This window comes from Phaethon aethereus (assembly GCF_964289735.1).
Source record: "Phaethon aethereus genome assembly, chromosome: 8".
NCBI classification, from domain to species: domain Eukaryota; kingdom Metazoa; phylum Chordata; class Aves; order Phaethontiformes; family Phaethontidae; genus Phaethon; species Phaethon aethereus.
The window spans coordinates 23,406,678-23,424,560 of NC_138584.1; the positions used below are offsets into that span (position 1 = coordinate 23,406,678).

Below are 17,883 nucleotides of genomic sequence, written 5' to 3' on the forward strand. Positions count from 1 at the left end.
ATCAAATTAGGCAATAGCTGGCTTCTTAAGGTGACCCACAGATAGTATCAGCAAATCCATGTTTAAGCAAGTTCTGCCCCATTCTTGTTTTCAAAGTAGAATTTAAGATGTTCATTTCCAGCATTTCTCTGGAATTGAACTCGCTCAACCTTTTGTGAAACCTGGCTGTGTTTTCCTGCCCCAGGCTGTAAGAGAGAGCAGAGCACTGTTGTGTTTCTGGTGGGTGCTGGACTGAACAGGCATTAGATTGGATGCACATGAGGAGGTAAAGAAATATCATCATCTCAGGCATTTTTTCCTCTGCAGACAGATTTATTTGTTACTTTTCTGTCACCACAGGAAATATCTGAGGTTCCTATACATAAGAGTATTTCTTCCCTGCAGACGTCAGCGTAGCAGAGGTCTGTCTGAATTAACTTTAGATCAGCTCACTTGGGTGTCAGAAGCTGTCTCTCTGAGAAGCCAGGTAAACACCCGCACCAACTTCTGTATAGCTGCAGCTAAACCTTTTCCAGTCCCAAGCGAACTGGTTTAAATATAGCTCCAGTATTTCAATGCTATCCTGCAAGCTGGAGCGTAAAGCTATCCAAAGAGATTAGAGGAAGCTAAAAGAATTCTTCTGTCTCTTTTTTAGCATGTATTTGTACATTTGATTGCACTTTGTATATGACAGGAGTTTTTTCCTGTTTCTTGAGCTTTTTCAGTCACAAAAAAAGCAAAAGGAAAACAATTTTAAAATGAGAAGATACGCTTGCAAGAGCAGACAGCGTCCAGGGGAGGTTGGGTGAGGTACTGCCTGGAAATGCTTGTAATGCCATTTTTCTTACTGTCGAGATTCAGATTGACTCATGTCCCTTTAGAAGCACACAGAGGCGTTACTATGCATTTGACAGTGCTGTAGCTTTGCTTCTGACGCAGATTCCCCTGAGAGATCAGAGCATCCAGAAACTCTGCTGTCTTAAGAGCACACTGGGTCTCCTCTCCTCCCTCTCTGCCCGAGTCCAGCTCAGTGGCAGCGGTCGGGTGCTATCAGCGGCTGCCTGTGGTGCACAGGGCAGTGATTTCTCAGCAGCGCTGCCATCCAGAACAGGCCCCTTGCATGCCAATCACCAGCCTCTTAGGCATAGTGACCATAATGAACACTAACAATGAAAATATATTTGTAGTGATCTTGTTTTGCATATTTGGCAGTGCTGATGGCTGGTGCAGGCTAGGTGCAGTCCTCTGGAACAGCTGGGAGGTCCTGCTGTTATCAATTACAAAAAATAGTGAATATGGGAAATGGTTATTTTCACTATTAGTGACTCTTGTGTGAATTTGGTGTCTTTCAGTTTTCACAGCTCCCATGGCAAGTGTTGGTTATCTCGGGCAGCAGCCAGGGTGTCAAACTCCAACCCCCTCATTGTCAGGGCTTCACAGTGTCTTCCTCCACCATATTCACACTTACGGGTCCTTGTTTGGTCTGGGCTGACCCTGCTCCACAGCTCGCTGGGTTTTATATAGGAGGATTCTCCTTCTCTAGGAGAGAATTTTTAGCAGAAGGGGGATTGGGACCCACACCTGAGCACTGGCTGAAGCAGTGACTAAGAATAACTGCTTTAGGAAAAGTCAGGGGGTGTTTCTGTGGAGGAAGCTGGTGGGAGGCGGGGGGAAAGGGAAGGGAGGGGTTTGGGGTAGCCATGTGCTTTAGTGTGCAGGGTGGGCAAAATTTGCCTGTTCCCTGAGAGGAACAGGTAGCTGGGTTCATTAACATCTGCGTTTGCAAGTCCTTTCGTTTAGATGAGCACTGCAACTGTAGCGTGGTTCCTGATTCCTGGGAACTTACGGGAGCATTTCATTCCATGTCTGATTTTATAACCAGGGCAAAAGGTCAGTCCCCACCTCTGAGCCAGGGAGGCTGAGGCTGTGAGTGCCCTGCTAGAGGAGTGGAGCTGCTCGCGCTGCTGGGGATGGAGCTCCGACCTGAATAGATACAGAAGAGTGTCGCCCCAAGAGCTGCCATGTTTAGCTGTGTGCAGTGCTGCCTGGGAGAAAAAGAGCACAAGCACCCGATGAGCTATGGAGCAGGATTTCAGAGAGATCAATTTGTATGGCAGCTCAGCCTTTTACATTCAGTTTGTCACCTAGAGGAGAGTGACAAGCCCTCCATGGCACAAAAGTACCCAGAGCTGCTAGAAGCGGCCCTTACCAGGATCTGCCTTCCCCATGCTCTGTGCAGTGCACTTTTTAAATGCTTCTTTTAACCACTGTCACTGCAACTAATGATTCTGCCTGAGCACAAGTATATTTGAATAGATAAGTATCTTGGAGAGCTGCTAATGGGGCTGCTGTCTGTGCCTGAGTTTAAAGAGCAAAAGAAAAAGGTAGGATAGGAGGGAAGGGACTGGCAAGGAGATACCAGCACGAGGTAAAGAATCTATAAGGGATGCTTGTCAGTCAGCAGGGCCATCTCCTGCCCTCAGCCCCAGAAAGCTGACTTGTCACCATTCTTCCTGGCACTGGAGAGCAGCCAGGGGTTTTTCTCAGGAGCTGTCAGCTCTCTGATAAGCTGAGATGTGTTATCAGGAACAGATCTGAGGCGCAAGTGAGATTGGCATGACATCGCAGCGTGGTGAGGAATGGCTGCCCCTCTTCTGCTGGAGCCCCACTGTGGTTCAGGATGCTTAGGAGGCAGTGGAGGTCAAGTGGTGCTCAGTGGGGAGAGGTTTCGCTCTGATGCACACGTACCACAGTAGAACCCCACGAGCTCCCAAACAAGGTGTTCACTGCTCCTCTCTGTACACATACGCACATCCTGATGGTAGATGGTCCTCATGCATCCACTGAAGCCGTGCTATCTGATTGCACATCAGGACTCAGCCATGCAAACAAGAACAAGGCACCTGGCACTGAAGCACTTGAGGAGCCCATATGAGAAGTCTTCAGTAACGTCCTGGGTGAACAAGACCTTACTTGGCAACTTGCACAACATAAATCCCAAAGTAAGGAATAAAAGTAAATCAGCCTTCCTAGCCCTGGTTTGCAGAGGCACAGAAGGTTGTAAGATGAGATGCTGACAGGGCTAGGAATAGAAATCGGATCCTTTGCACTTGTCAAAGCAAAGAATTCACTGTGCTTTTGAGGGTCTTTGGATGCAGCTTTCATGAATTTCGGGGAAGGGAGCTACTCAAGACTCAGTTCTTCCTTTCCTGTAGCTCCTTGTGTCCTGTCCAGCCTAGACTTGAACCCTCCAAGAGATGAAGCTATTGCCTTTTTCTGGGATGACTGAACTAGGGCCTAGAGCATTTTAACTTAGGGAGTTTTTCCCAAGGCTCAGATGCATTTATGTCTCCAGCTTCCTGAGCCTAGCAATGTCTGAGCTTCTTAACTTTATTCATAAATCTCTGTACCCTGCGATACCCTACACTTGCCTGTATCCATCACGTAGTTGAATGTTGTCCTTCAAGAAAACCCCTATAGTCCCACTGCCTCCCATCACTTTACCATGATCCTTCCAGTTTCTGCTAGCTGTCAGCTATACCACGGGATCTCTCTGTTTGTCTAATGATGATTTATTGCAGTAACTGATTTCTTTTTGGTTCAGTTGAGAGGTTTACATTAACTTCCTTCTGCTTCCTGGGCTCTCTCTTGCTCCTGACATGCCGTAGTTTGAATAGTCATGCCAACACAGACAAAACCAGAATCCCTTGCCCAGTGTCCCTGAGCAATCTGTAGGCAGTTGCTGACACGTTGCATGTTTATAGTATGATTCTAGAAATTGATCCCGGCTGGCTGCAGAACCGACAGGCAATAATAGCATGTAACCTGAAACTCCCCTCTGCCTTCATTTTCTTCATCCTCTTAAGTTTTCCTCTTTTCTCTCCAGCACTGATGTTGAGGTCCCCAGAGATAAAAAATAGTTTGACTAACCAACATTTAAGAGCCATGGTGATCACAAGTCTAAACAGTATAAATACCAGTGATATGTATTAAATGGCAAAAAGGAGCATATAAAAAGGTAGGTGTTCATGGCAGAATTATCTAGGGATCTTCCTTTTTTCTAGGCAGACACCACTGCCTGTCACCTAAAGCTGGCTCTGCTTTCCACCCAGCCAGCTGATGAGGGCTATAGGCTAAATCAGAGATAGGCTTTTCCTCAGGGTGATGACATCCACTCTTTTTTGCTTTGTTTTGTTGTGGTTTGTTTTTTTTTTTTAAGTTTGGGTATGTTTTGCAGCAAATGGCTTTTCCCAGCCAAGCCTGATGCAAGCACTCAGTATGAACTCTGTAGCACACATGTGCCCACAGAGTAACGAGCAGAAATTAAGGGGATAATATATGGTGACTTCCAGGAAAATCTCCCTGACAGCATAACCAGGCTGTGGCATCAATTCCTTGAGGAAGTGGTGAAAGACCTATCGCTCAGCACATTGGAAATGGGATTGGACAGAACACAAGTACATTTACAACAGGGGGCAATCCTGCCCTGCCCCCCAGGGATGCACAAGACAACCTAATAGGTCCTCTCCATTTCTAGATTCTCTGATTCTCTCTGTCTTGTCAATGCTGGGAAGCTTCCTCCTGCTCCACTGCCTGTCATGCTGCTGTCTGCTTGAAGGTGTTTTTCCCAGACAGCGTGTAGAAATTCAGCGTTCTCCCTGAATTAAGCAGCAGTGCTCTGTAGGCTTTGGCCTGTGGGTGTCCAGAGAGTGCCGTGGCTAGGGAAAGCTGGCAGCTCCTTTTGTTAGTAGGTAGAAAGACTCTGCAAACAAGCTTCCTCTGTCTAGCTAAAGCCTCATTTCCAGCACTAATGCAACAATAGGGAGGGCTCTGTACATCGTTTTTATTATATGGCAGAACCCAGGGAAGTTCATTTTTCCCCATGACATATAGACTTATGCTACAGTCTCAATTTATCCTTCTAAATAATGTAGGTGGCAGTGGTTGATTCACATTAGTTTTTCTTCTGTTCTGATGATATGAAAAACTGAGTTTGACCTCTGCAGCTTGAACCAGCAAGAAGAGAGAAGGCAATTTCACCAGCTATTCTCAGTGCCACTCTCAGTGGTCATTTTGAACCGTGGCACGCAGAAATGAGTTCAGATCCTTACAAGCAAAGGGGCTAATGTTTTTAGTTCAGTATATGGTTTGTGAGCAGAGTTCCCTTCTTACAGGCAATCCTAACCAGCAGAATCTGAGCACTTGGAGGCACTTTAAAAATTATTCCCGCATTGCCTGGGGGAAGCAGGCTGAGCAGCAGCCGCTTTGGTGTCTGGCCAACGGCCGTTCTCTCCTGCAGTGCCAGCTTGCTGTCACACGCATCCTGCTTCTTTCTTCCTCTTCATCTCCATCCTTTAGTCTACGTATGGGGCTCAGTTAGGGAGTCCCAGATGTGACGAGTTTTGCAGTCTTCCGTGCAAGGCAAGAAGCTGGGTGAAAGACCAGCCTCCCAGGCCAAGTGGTACTGGACACCAGTGGAATAGGCTGAGCAGATGAGAGAAAACCAGCTCAGACCAGTGCTCACTTCTGCATCACAGGCACTCCGCAGGCTCCCCATCTAAATTGCTACTCTGCATGCAATTATTGCAGTTGTTTAGAGGTGCCCTAATGCATCTGGCACTTCGGGGATGGGAGCAGATCATGTCCTGAGGAACCTGCAGTCTGAGCTAAGCAACTATTCCTGACCCAAGGCTGGAGGAGCACACAGGACAAAGGGAGGGTGGCTTTCACGCGAGTGCCGTGTGGCAAAATGAGTGTCTTGCATTGGTGTACAGCTTTGATGTCTCAGACTGAGTTTCTAACCTTATTATATCACGTATAATGAAATCTGAAAGGACAAGGAGATCACTGACATGGAGAAAGCTGACGAAAGGCGAAGTGTTTTCTCAAAAGGAGATGTCTGTTGGAAGGAGGGGGGATGAGGTGGGAGAGATGGGACTCTGCCAGTTTCTGCAGGAAGGTCGCAATTTGTTGAGCATTTGCTAGGCTTTGTGTGCATCAGATAAGAAACAAACAGCTCCAGTTAGTGTGCTTTGTGCTTGGCTGTTTTGATTAAAGGCTTATTAAAGGTCCTTTTATTAGACAGGAGTCCCATACAAAGCTGTAATTAATATGTGTGTATGTGCATGTTGTTTTCCTCTGTTGAACCAATGAATATAAGTGGTTGGTGCAGTTGGAAATACATCAGTAACTGTTTCCCTATACATTAAAAAAATAACAATAATGAATTTCACAAGCTTCTAACAGCAGACTGGGTACCTTTTGGCTGCATGCTGGTACCTTGTGGGTCCAGGAGGATACTTTAAAAGCGTGGGGCATGGCCTTCCTTTTCTGAGGCTGGCTGTTCAATTACCAGATTAATCATAACCTGAATTGTCTGTGTCATCTTGTTTGTGTACAGGAGCTCTGCAAATAGAGAACAGCGAGGAGTCAGACCAAGGCAAATATGAATGTGTTGCAACCAACAGCGCAGGAACCCGCTACTCTGCCCCAGCAAACCTTTACGTTCGAGGTAAGAGCAGCTTCCACCCAAGGGGGTCACTCTCCTCCTGCCCAAAAGGCTGCATGGCTTTCAGTGAAGGAGTGTGTTCCCTGTCTTAGTGCCCTGATCACACTTTGTGGTTTGTGTGATGTGGCCTTTTGCTCAAAAGATGGCAAGATCTTTTATCCAAGTCGGGTTTGACTCACATTTCTGGAAATCTGTTTTTGCTGTTGAAATGGTGTTATGTAAAATGCTGAAGTATAGGCAGAATTGGAATTCCTTTCTCCCTTGAACTCCTCAACTTTGTGTCATAGTTATTTTACTTGGGTGCTTAATCCTCTTAGTATAAACTAACCTTTGGTGGAGTAGTATAAAATCAGTCATACTCTGATGAGCGAGAGGTGCTCAGCTGTAGATGAGCTGATATTTAGGCCTTTGCTTTGGAATGTGTATCTTTAAAAACTGAACAGCTTTTTGGAGTTGTCCTAATCCATCTTCTATGCATCAATGATTGAGCCTCTGGGTATTAATGGCTCACACTGGGAACCTGCTGGAAATTAGCCACAATTCACGTAAAGCGATTTTTCTAATGGTTATGCTATGTTGCGGATTTAAAACTGTTTTCAACATACCAGAATAATTTAGGTTTTACATCAGGACAGTCTCCTGCCTGTTTTCTTTCATTAAAGGTGTTTGAGTTATCTTGGAGAGAAGCAAGGGCTAAACTCCCTGTACACTTTCTGTTAATTTCAGCAAGAAAAAAATGCACTGCTTCATATGAAAGTCTGTATAACCAGAGCCACTGGTCAGGAACCCCTGGGAAATGTAGCTATGGATTTTCCCAAGAAGAGAAAGAAGATTCTTATGCTGGTGCAACCTATTGTTTGTTAGGAAGTTAGAACCAGATTTTATTTCCACATAGTAAATCAACTGTCTAATAATAAAATCTCATCTTGCATTTCTTCCTTCCTCTGATTTGAAGAAAGAAAATACAATCGTAAAGCTATATATGCATTGGTTATTATGGAAAGAGGACATGAGAATGATTAAGCCTTCACATGCTGTGTGTTTGCTTCTAGGGGAGGCTTCTGGTATTGTTTTCCTTGCTTATTCTGGGGCACTGCTTTTTTTATTTTGCAGCGTAATTTGGATTGTAAGAATCTTTGGAAGACTGAAGTATCCCATTAAGCGTTTTCAGAAGATAAAGCTATATCTATGCAGTGGAATCACTCATTTCACTCTCACATTGAAATTATGGATGATTTTAAACTCCTTGTATTCTTGCAAGTTCATTTTTCAGGCAAGCTGTACTAAAACTCGTCCCAGACCGTCACTTTGCACTCTGAGGGAAAGGATCCTAGTTACCAGGCTGGCTGTTGTTCCATAGCTTTGTGTGGATACCCAGCCGTTTTGCTGCAGTATTTGGGATGCTTTCACTTCCTGTGACATGGTCAGACTCTCAGTGTTCTGTTTTCTGTAGAGGTGTGGCTGAAAAAAGGCACAGGAGCTTCAAGAAGCAGAAAAACCTCCTCTTACAACTTTCTGGTTTCTTACTAATGAATGCTCTTTATTTAGCAAGTGAATCATGTAAGACTGTGAAGTGTATTGAATTTTACACTTGGCTTGCTGCTCAGCAAGGTTTGCCTGTCCTGTTTGGGCTAGGCATGGGCCACGGATGGTCTCCACATGTGAGAGAATCCTGATGTTCACCAAAGAAAGCATATTCTTAGACATATGCTTTGCTGTTAACCATCATTTTCTTACACATAAATTTTTGGAATAAGCCTTTTTATTTGCACATAATCTTTACAATGTCAGTCTTCAACCTGTGTGATCCTGATAAAGCCCTGCTGTATATTTAAGACAGGATACTCCATAAATTATTACCAGATTAAATTGACCGTGCATACTAGGTCCTAGATGGTATTTGTGCTTACAGTTTCTGATAGCAAAAGTTCTACCAAAAAAAATCATATTGTTACTATATTAGTTAATGACTTCCAAAAGTTAGTCAAACCAAGAACAGTATTTTATTTCTTTAACAAGCAGTGAAAAAACCAAAAATATCTTACATTCTCAGGTCTGGGATGCAGAATAAAAGAATCCCTGTTTTTTTCTTCTTGTGATAGACCTACAGTGTTGTCATTAGACAGATCAGTGACTTCCAGTAGGGTCTTCAGAAAGTGCCTGCATCTTTACTAGAGAAGACATTAATTAATGCTAAATTACAGTGGAAATTAAGTGTGTTGGCTGCACTGCCACTGCATGGTGGTTTCATAATGATTGACCTTATTGTGGTGAATACTCAAGAAGTTGGACACTTTCTCAGAAAGCATGGCTGAGTACTGAGCAGCAGTACTAACTTCCACCCTGTGTAGTTTTCAGGACTGTTTGTGCTTGCTCTCATTTTACAGCCTATTGTTTTTTCAATAGTTCAAATGTTTGTTTGTCTCTTGACTCTTGGGGTTTATGTTTTTGATCATGTCCTCCCCTTTCCTAGCCTCCCAGGTAATCTTTTGTGAGTGTGCTGTGTTAGAAAACACAGGCTCATTAGCATCTTTATCATATTTTTATGCTAACAAAGGAAGATGCTGGGTGCTAAGAAAGAGTATCCAGGCACTGCTCAGGGCTTCCTATATCCATGAAAGAACAGGAGGAGGAAGGAGCAGGCTACGCCAGTGTCTTGTCTCTGTGAATCCTTCAGAGCCAGCACTTCTGCACAGATGGACTTCATTAAAAGTTAAAACATTTCCACACCAGGGATTTGTAAAGGAAAATGGATGCATTTTCCTTGAAGCTATTATTTTCATCTTACTAAGTGTGCTGGAAAGCAACCCTCATAAGCCTTCTGCTTCTGGACTGACAGGTCTATCTGTCTGCTGCTACAGAGCTGGGATGGGTCTGGGGACCAGCGCTGGGAGCTGACTGCCTCCCGCTGCTGCTCGTCAGCCATCCATGCATGGAGGGTTGCAGAAAACATCCAGACCATTAGAGGAGCAAGAACAGTGAATGCAAGAGTGGGGAGCATGCCAGGGCAAGGTGGCTATCTGGGGCATAGCAGAGACTTCGAAGGGGGCACAGTGGCATATTCCTATCCTGCCCTTTCCGCACAGGCATGCTTGCCAGTGCTGATCTGGATGAAGGAACACCCATTCATTTGTGGTCCATGGTTATATGTACCACGGTACTAGATTTGGGACTTGATGGTGCTGCAGGGAGAAGAGAATAGAAACGTATGGAAGATGTGATTCCTCTAATCCAGAGAGCTTACTGTCCAATTTAGCAGCAAAAATCCAAGAAGTTGATTCAAGACATACAAGAAATTGATTTAAGTGTAGAAGGCAGATTGGACTCAGTGTGGAAAAAAAAAAAGTGGTGTCATTTTCATCATGCTTACTGGGAGTATAGTATTATTGCACTGATTCACCTGTGCTATTGTTTCTTTATGAATACATTTCACTCTTCATTCTCCTACATCTTCAGGGACATCTGCACAAAGAGGAGCATTTTCAGCCAAAACTCTTGTCCTATGAAATGCCTGTGAAGGCGGTGGCCTGTGTGGTGCTCCCCTCAAGAGAGGCACTGTCACTTGACTCATTCCCTGTATGAGAGGTTTTTTCTGCCCTTCTCTTTCTTACACGTGACATTATTTTTTTTTTCATGCTTCAGTGAAGCAGATGAGCTCGAAGGCTGTGTATAAGAATATCCTTATTAATACACTGTGGAGTTCACTAAATGTGTTCCCCAGTGCTGCCTATAGCAGTGAGCAATGCAGATGCTACTAGAATAACACGTATTGGAGCACTGGATGCATACTTCCCATCAAATGAGAAATCTGCTGCCCAGTTTTCAGTTCTTAAGTGCTGCTTTTCAGGCCTTCAAGGCACGGTCCAGTAGGGCATGTGCAGCAAGTTCCCTGGCCCAAAATGCTACACATACTGTAGAGAAGCAGCTGCACAGCTGCTTTTAAATAAAGAGCATCTAAAACTGAATTGTCTCCTCTGTCCCCAAATCGCAAACTAGTAAATGAGACTGCAGTAAATCGAAATGGTAATACTGCAAAAATCTGTGCTTTCTTGATCTGCTTTTTGAAAGGCCAGGCTAGGGAAAGCAGGGAAACTTGCTTGGAGTCTGAAGTTTTATTTGCCAAGTTTCACTAAGGAGCCATCACCCAAAATGAAATTAGGATTGTGGCTCTAGCAGTGTTCCCTAGCAGTGATTTTCTGGCCTCTGCAGGGTTTTATACTTGGGGACTTGGAGGTAGCTTAGGCTCAGGCATGAACTCGCCTAAATGGCTACTTACGGCAAGATGATGCTTACTGCAGAGGGGATCTTGTATAAATAATAATAATTCTGAACGACTGACATTGGCCTGGAGCAACAAGACTTGAAGCCTTTAAAAAGGACATTTTCCGCCTATGTAATATTAAAACAGCTAAAATAGCAACAGCAGTCAAAGCTTGAGGGTATTGCCAGGAGAAGAGTAAAAGCTGAGGACAGTGGTCAAACAGTCAACAACCAAAACTGGGGATGTCTGAAAAATGGCTAAGTAACAGGGAATACATTTGTTTATAACCCAGCTATATGCACACTTCTGGCAATGATGTGCTTTGTTAAACCTGCCTCTTTTCAGGGCTGATGGGGGTGACATTACTTGACCGGAGAGGGGCACTGCCGGTGCTTGAGGGCCTGGCAGCAGTCACAGACAAGCAGAGACTGGAAAGACTTGTGAGGGAGATGCCTGGGTGGCAGGAAACATGAACAGGCCGTCGAATCAGATGATCCAGGCTGCTGCTTCAGACAGACATCTGCCCTGGACTATCAGAAGAAGGAAAAACAGGCTGCAATAGAGGCCACAGAGTAACTACCCCTCAACACTTGGTACATGGCTGAGGAGGGCTATGGGTCAGAAGGGCTGTGATCTCCCTGTGTACACGCTGTGCGATCCTGACCTCAAGATAATGCTGCAGTAGAGCAATGCAACAGAGAGCAATGACCCTTTGATGAAGAAAGTGCACTCCTTTTTATGCGATTTCAGTATTTTTAACTTCATCTCCTCTGCACCCGAGTGCTGCTCCATGCCAAAGGTACTGCTGTAGCCAAAGCCGGAGCAGCTGTAGTTTGGGCAGATGCACCTTGGCTAGTTGTAAGCATGTGGGAGGTGAACGCAGCCAGCGGCGTGGCTGGAGCTGCGCAGCATTCAGCACCAGCCGACATTTAATACTTGGTCAGCACTGTGGCTCATGCTGCTGCGACTCTCTATATCCTCGTACTGGAGCTGGTTGGCTTCAGAGCCGTGAAGGCACATACAGTTCTGCCAAGTTTTTTCTTCCCCATATATTACTATGAATATTTTTGTCATGTTTTCTCCTCTTTCTATGAGCATTTTGCTATGCCGTAATGATTATAACGATCACGGTTTAATAAATAATTGTTCTTTGTCCTTCTGGTAGCATGAATATCTACAGATTTCAGTGTGCTTTATAGAACTCAACTAAGTAAGCTTAACAGTTTTATTCCTTGCAAAAACCTTTGACAGTTGAAAGTGCAACATGAGGCTCAAGTCTGATTATTTGTAAAATGACCTTTATGGAAAATAGAAGGAGAGTGGCTGGTGGCTCAGTGCATCATAATGCAACACAGAAATGGACTCAGAAACCTATTTCCTCCTCCTTCCCACACGACCTGCATAGATGTCTGTGGAACAATTAGGCCTGCGTATCTGTGCCGACTAAATGTCCGTTCACTCCCCTTCCATATCCACTTGCACAAAGGGTTAGGAAATCCATCTCTGGTGCTCTGAGATTTTCTGCTCTTAATTGAATTCATGCATGCATGTGTGTGCACTATGAATGGGAAAGGATGGTTGGGTGCCCTGAGCATCCTGTCTGTCTCTCCAGGATGGAATATACTCATCACTGTGGCATGAGAGCATTGTTCATCGCATATAATGGGAGGTTGTCTTATTCTCAGGTAATCTGGCGTAAAAAAGACAATCTGTCCTTTTGTTCCTCTATACCTCTAAAAGCTGTAAAGGATGAAATTTGATTTATGTGGAGTCCTTGAGACACAAGATGTGCTTTTGGAGATAAGCAGGAACAGGTTCATCCCCCTCTGGGTTTTTGTTAACCTCTGTGTCTTTTGGATTCCACAGTATCTGGGCTTGCCGTGTATTGTTGCCTTGCATAGCACCAGAGGGTTTTCAGCACAGGAGAGAAGCTGGCAGTTCCCAGCAGAATTACAGAGCCAATTGGGATAATGAACTTTCTTGTTGCTTTCAGGAAAGTATTAGCTTCCGCCTCTGAAAAGCTTTAGAAATGTGTTCCTTTGTTTGAGCTAGTGATCTAAACTCTCAGACCTGTGCATTCGTATCCCAGCCACAGCCCCCTGCCTTGTTGCAGGGAGCCAATGCCTGAGAATACACAAAAGCAGAGCCTCCCATAAGCCCAAACTCATTCGTTCTGCAACAAGCTGCTGTGGTTGGAGTATTGCTGCTGCTGCAGAAGACGAGCATGTCTGTGGCAGGGTAAAAGCCAAATTCAGTCGGCATGGGAACTTCTGCCTACAGAGCGCTGGAGCCATCTGACAGCCAGGACTGGCAGACGCGTCTCTGATATGGCCTTGCTCTTTGCTTCTTTGCTGTTTCAGCTTGGATCTCAACAGGAGCCCCGATTTTACCTTCTGGAGTTTGCTAACCTCTGGTGGCATTTTTGCTGTGACTTGGCTTTCTTTGTCTTGCATATAGGCTGGCATGTTCAAGTTAGCTGCCAGGCAGCTCAGGTTCATGGGAACAAGGTAGCATGCCTAGTGAGCCATGGTATTCTGCGCAGAGGATACTCAGAGTAACCCCAGCCTTAAGTCTTCTGTCCCTGTGTGGGGGCAGATGTTATTTTCTGTCACTGCTCAGAGTCATTTGTTTTGTAAAAAAGCAGAAAACCTGTTGGATAAAACATGCTTCTTAGCTTAGGAGTGACATGGATAGAGAACTGGAGATAAGGGAGAATGTGAATGGCATCTGTAAGGAGATGAAACTTTCAATTTACCATTTATCAGGTTTGTCTCAGATAAGGCAGCAGCTGTTTAAGCATTAAGTAAAGGGGAAGGAGAGAGAACTTTCTGGCCAGGTGTTCCCTCTTGCCTTACAGCTGTTCCAAAATAGCCTACTACTGGTTTTTATTCCCCATAAGCCACTAATATAATAAGAGATTAAGAGATAATCCAGCAATTAGTGACAAATAGCAGGCCCCAAACTTGTTCCTGTTTGACAGATCAGAAAGTAATCTGTTTGAATTAGAGTGTTTCACATGTGTCTCCTCACCTTTCCAACTCTAATCTGAAGAGTCAACACGTGGGGTAAGCCACTGCCAGAGCCTACTCCTGTCCATGCACACTGATACAGTGCGATCCCTGCCGGGCTCCCCAAAACAAAGCCCCTGGCCGTTCCCCAGCTGCAGCAGCACCCCTCTGCCTGCCTGCAGGCTGGCCCGGCGGCACCACAGCGAGTCTCCTTGGTGCGACTGCTGGACGTCAGCCCTTCCCGAGGGCAGAGGAGGCTCTGCAGCTGCTGCGCTTTTGCAACAGGGACGAGTGTTCCCGTAGCTGTTTCAGCATCGTTGCCCAGTCTTACACCCTTCACCAGCGTCCTGCTGTTCAGTCGCGCAGTCCCAAAGGGTGCAGCAGGTTGGTCCATTCATGTTTGCAGCAGTTGGGAGCTTGTAAGGCCCTATTGAGATGTTAGGGCTACTTTCCAGAAATGCAGCCGTTCACGGGTCCACCTGGTTTGCCGGAAGCACTGTCCTTCCCAGGCAAGGGCAGGAAACAAATCCTCCCTGTTGGGAAGAGCTGAGCAGAAGGCCGAAGCCCCTTACTGGCTGCTGAGGCCAAGCAGATATGATACACTCCATTAGATTAGGAAATAAAGCGGTGGCTTGAGAGCAGCAATAAAGAGGTTCTCTCCCGTTGCAGGGTCTCACAGGATTAAATGAGCCGTATGTTTTGTGGACCAAGAGGTAAATCCCCTGTCTGAAACAGGCCAGAGGAAACTTGAACCTTAAGCCGTGACTGTTTGTTTTGAGGATGCCAGGATGGGGGTCCTCGCTGGATATGGCCTTCACTTATGGGCCACTTAAGCTCCGAGCTGGCTGGTTCTGGTCCCCTGGTATCAGTTCAATTGAAGAAATGTAAACAACTGTTTTGCTGTTCTCCTGCAAGCTCCATTACACTTGGTAGGCCACTGTTGTAGCGTTATTGGCAGTTTGTTGCCTGGTCTATACCATGTCAGTATTGGTTAAAATCCTGTCCTCTAATCGCTGGAAATGGCTGACTGTAGCGTTGCACTGTATAATGCCACATGCTGTTCTCTAATTTGCAGTGTTTCTGCTGGAAAGCAAATTCCTCCCCCCACATTCTCCTTCCCCCATCAAGAATGTGACTCATAAGCAGTCTTTAACTATCAAATCCACTTGTGTATTCTCTCTGCGAGGGTTCGATTACAGCTGATACGCGACAGATCTGTAGCTGGAGTGAGGTCACTCCTGCTAGAGAAATAAGATCTCCTTTGTCTATAAGGAAAATGCAACTAACCTTCTACTGTCTCTCCCGCAGGAACAAAAACTGGGACCTGCTCAATTCTCTCTGGGTGTTTTTGTCCTTCTGATTTCTTGTCCATCTCTCACTTGCAGCACAGTGTACCAATAAGGCTCTCACGAAACTGAGCCCAGCTGAGACTGCGCATGTCTGTCGCTTGCCTAATACCTCTCTGCTGCATTTAGCTCTTTGTTTGGAGAGGGGGAGCAGCTCTTCATGGTAGAAGATTTTCCATTCACCACTTGGAACATTTCTTTCATACTTGATAAAATTCGGATCTACGTATATGCTCTTCCCAGTGTGTGGTCAATGGGTTTAAAGTGCCTTTGCCATCGTCTTTATAGCTGGAGTGGGTGTGTGAGAGCACATCAGTCTGTGTGATGGCTGGAATCCCTTGCTCTGTGTGTGAGTGTTTTGCACATGTAAACGTGTCTGTGCTTCTAGCAACTGGCCCAGCGTGGGGCCACCCCCGAAGCGCCGTCCATATGAGTATGTGTGGGACGTGTGGTCCCCTCCACGCTGCCTCGATGAGTGGTGAGCGGGTCAGGGAGGCGAAGGGGCTGGCCCTGCTCTGGGCCAGAGCTGTGTGAGTATGGCACAGTCTTGTCCACAACACGGAGTGGTGTGTGTGCACGGTGGGAAGTCATGGCTGACCTCTGTAGTCTTGTCTTGTCGTTTCAGTGGTGTGCGGACAGATGAAGCTTGGCCTGTTTTTACTCTCTGTGTTTTTCCTTGTCTTTTTTTATTCCCTCCTCATCTTCATCGCACTCTGCCATCAAACAAAACAAACTTTCATCTCTCAGATCAGCGAGAAGGTTGGTCCTTTTCACTTCTTATCCATCTACAGTACGCCACATCAGACGGGACTTTTCCAGTAGGGAGAGGAGAGCTATCCCCAAAAGGGGAGGGGGCCCTACAGACTCTGGCTCCCTTCCAGGCACGGCCACAGTGTGCCTGATGAAATCTGCTTACTGTTTGCTGTGACTCTGGTGATGGCATTGATACTTTGCTTGCATGCCTTTGTTGCTTGAGACTTAAAATGCACAGAATATGTTTTGCATGCAAATAGCAGCCAGGGCATTTTATTTAAGGGTAGGGTGGGAAGAAGTGCATGCTACTGTATGTGGGGTCCTTCTCTAACCCATTACCTCTGCTAGGTGCCAGTCTAATAATACCTCTAAACTGCTGCTGCTTTCTGGCCAGAGATCAAGAGCAGTCTTTGGAAGCAGAGATCAGAATGATCTCCAGCCCCCTCAGGAGCTGCTAGGGAGAGCGGGTTCCTCAATTTCCTCTATAGCTTTAAAAGTCTTAACTTCCTCTAGAGGCAAAAAGCTTACTTTTGATCTCAGCTGGAGAAGAACCCAGCATGCTGCCCTCCCTTGCCACAGGGCAGCAAGGCAGCTGGCTGAGGTGCAGGGCCCTCCTGCTGAGGCAGCTTCCCTGCTCCTCAGCAGTCCCCGCTCCAGAGGTGGCCAGTTCTCCATGCTCGGACAAGGGCCTTCTGCATGAGCAGGTCTGCCTCTCCTTTCTTCCCTGGGGCTGGGTCTTTCTCTTGCTGGCAGGAGAGCAGGGAGCTCTGGCAGTGGCCCCAGCCTCACCTGGATGGCTCAGGGAGGCCCGTGGCAACGTGCGCAGGAGCTCATAGCCACTCAGCAAAACCTGATTTGTGCTTTGCCCTGCTCTGTCCCACTGCCCTCAGAGAGCCAGAGGTGAATAAAGGACAATAGTGAAAGGTGACTCCAGCTTTTAAATTAAATTTAGCTCCAGACCTAGCTTGAGGCATTCATGATTTCATGCTGAGGAAGGCTAGTGGTTTTGGCAGAAGTCCCAAGCTAGTTTCCAGAGATGACTCCTTCGCTGAACGAGTGCCGTGTGGATCTGTTCCCTCCACATGCAGTGGAGGAGAGGGATGCTCGCAGGAGCTCTCCAGCCCAGCACTGCTCCCGAGTGTCACAGGGAAGAGACCCTGGCTTCTCTCACACATGCCATCAGGCAGCTGCATGAGTTGATCTTATAATCATCACTGGAACAAGTTTTAACAAGTTGTCATAGCAGTTGTTCCAGTACAATGACTTCGCTCCCATTTCTCTCCCTGGAACGTGCTCTCATTTAGATTGTACTGAGGCACAGGGCCCTTGTTGTTTACCCTCTAAAAATAAGTTTTGTAGAGGATAAAATTACCTGAGCCCAAGACAATGATGAAAAATGAGAACAAGGAAGAAAAGAGCAGAAATTAAAGCCAAGGCCCGAAGTCTCAGATTTTAGTGAATTTGGAGCACTACTGTGATGGCTCAGACACCTCTGGAGACTAAACCTTTGACAGGGCACTTAAACGTTTTAGCCGCATGGTTTAGCTGAGGGGAGGCAGCCGAGAATGGATATAAGCCAGCAGGAGCAGATAATTTCTCATTCTTTGTGTAGACCCCTCCTTCCCACCCCACCAAAAATACCCACATACACAAATATTTAATGTGAAGCCAGAAATTAGTTTCTAAATATTCCATTGGGATTTGCTGTGCTTATAATTTGTTTGGCACTCATAATTACATTTTACATTTTTTCCAGCTTTACTTAAAACTGTGTACTGCTCACCCATGCATTTAATTATTGCTCTGTGACTGCTACAAGGTTATTTATTAACAAGTTATTTTATCTTGATACAGTGGATCTTTTCTCTTATTCCCCTCCTTAATGTTGTGTTATTTTCATCAGAGAAATTTCAGAGTGAATGCAAATTGCATAGCTCCACAATCTTGCTCTCCCTTACTTTGCTATTAGTATGTCAGTATGCTGAATGCTGATGTGTCTCCAGTGCTGCACCACTGTAATGATATATC

At 45.7% G+C, this 17,883-nt stretch overlaps 1 protein-coding gene across 1 annotated transcript in view; it reads left to right on the top strand.

Moving 5' to 3' along the window:
- PTPRF (protein tyrosine phosphatase receptor type F) overlaps window positions 1-17,883 on the top strand; it is a gene marked incomplete at its 3' end in the record, with an annotated part of 252,384 nt that overhangs the window by 155,030 nt on the left and 79,471 nt on the right. The window contains exon 5 of the mRNA XM_082002833.1: window positions 6,380-6,490. Within this exon, the coding sequence (XP_081858959.1) occupies window positions 6,380-6,490 (111 nt within the window). The remainder of the gene's footprint in view (window positions 1-6,379; window positions 6,491-17,883) is intronic.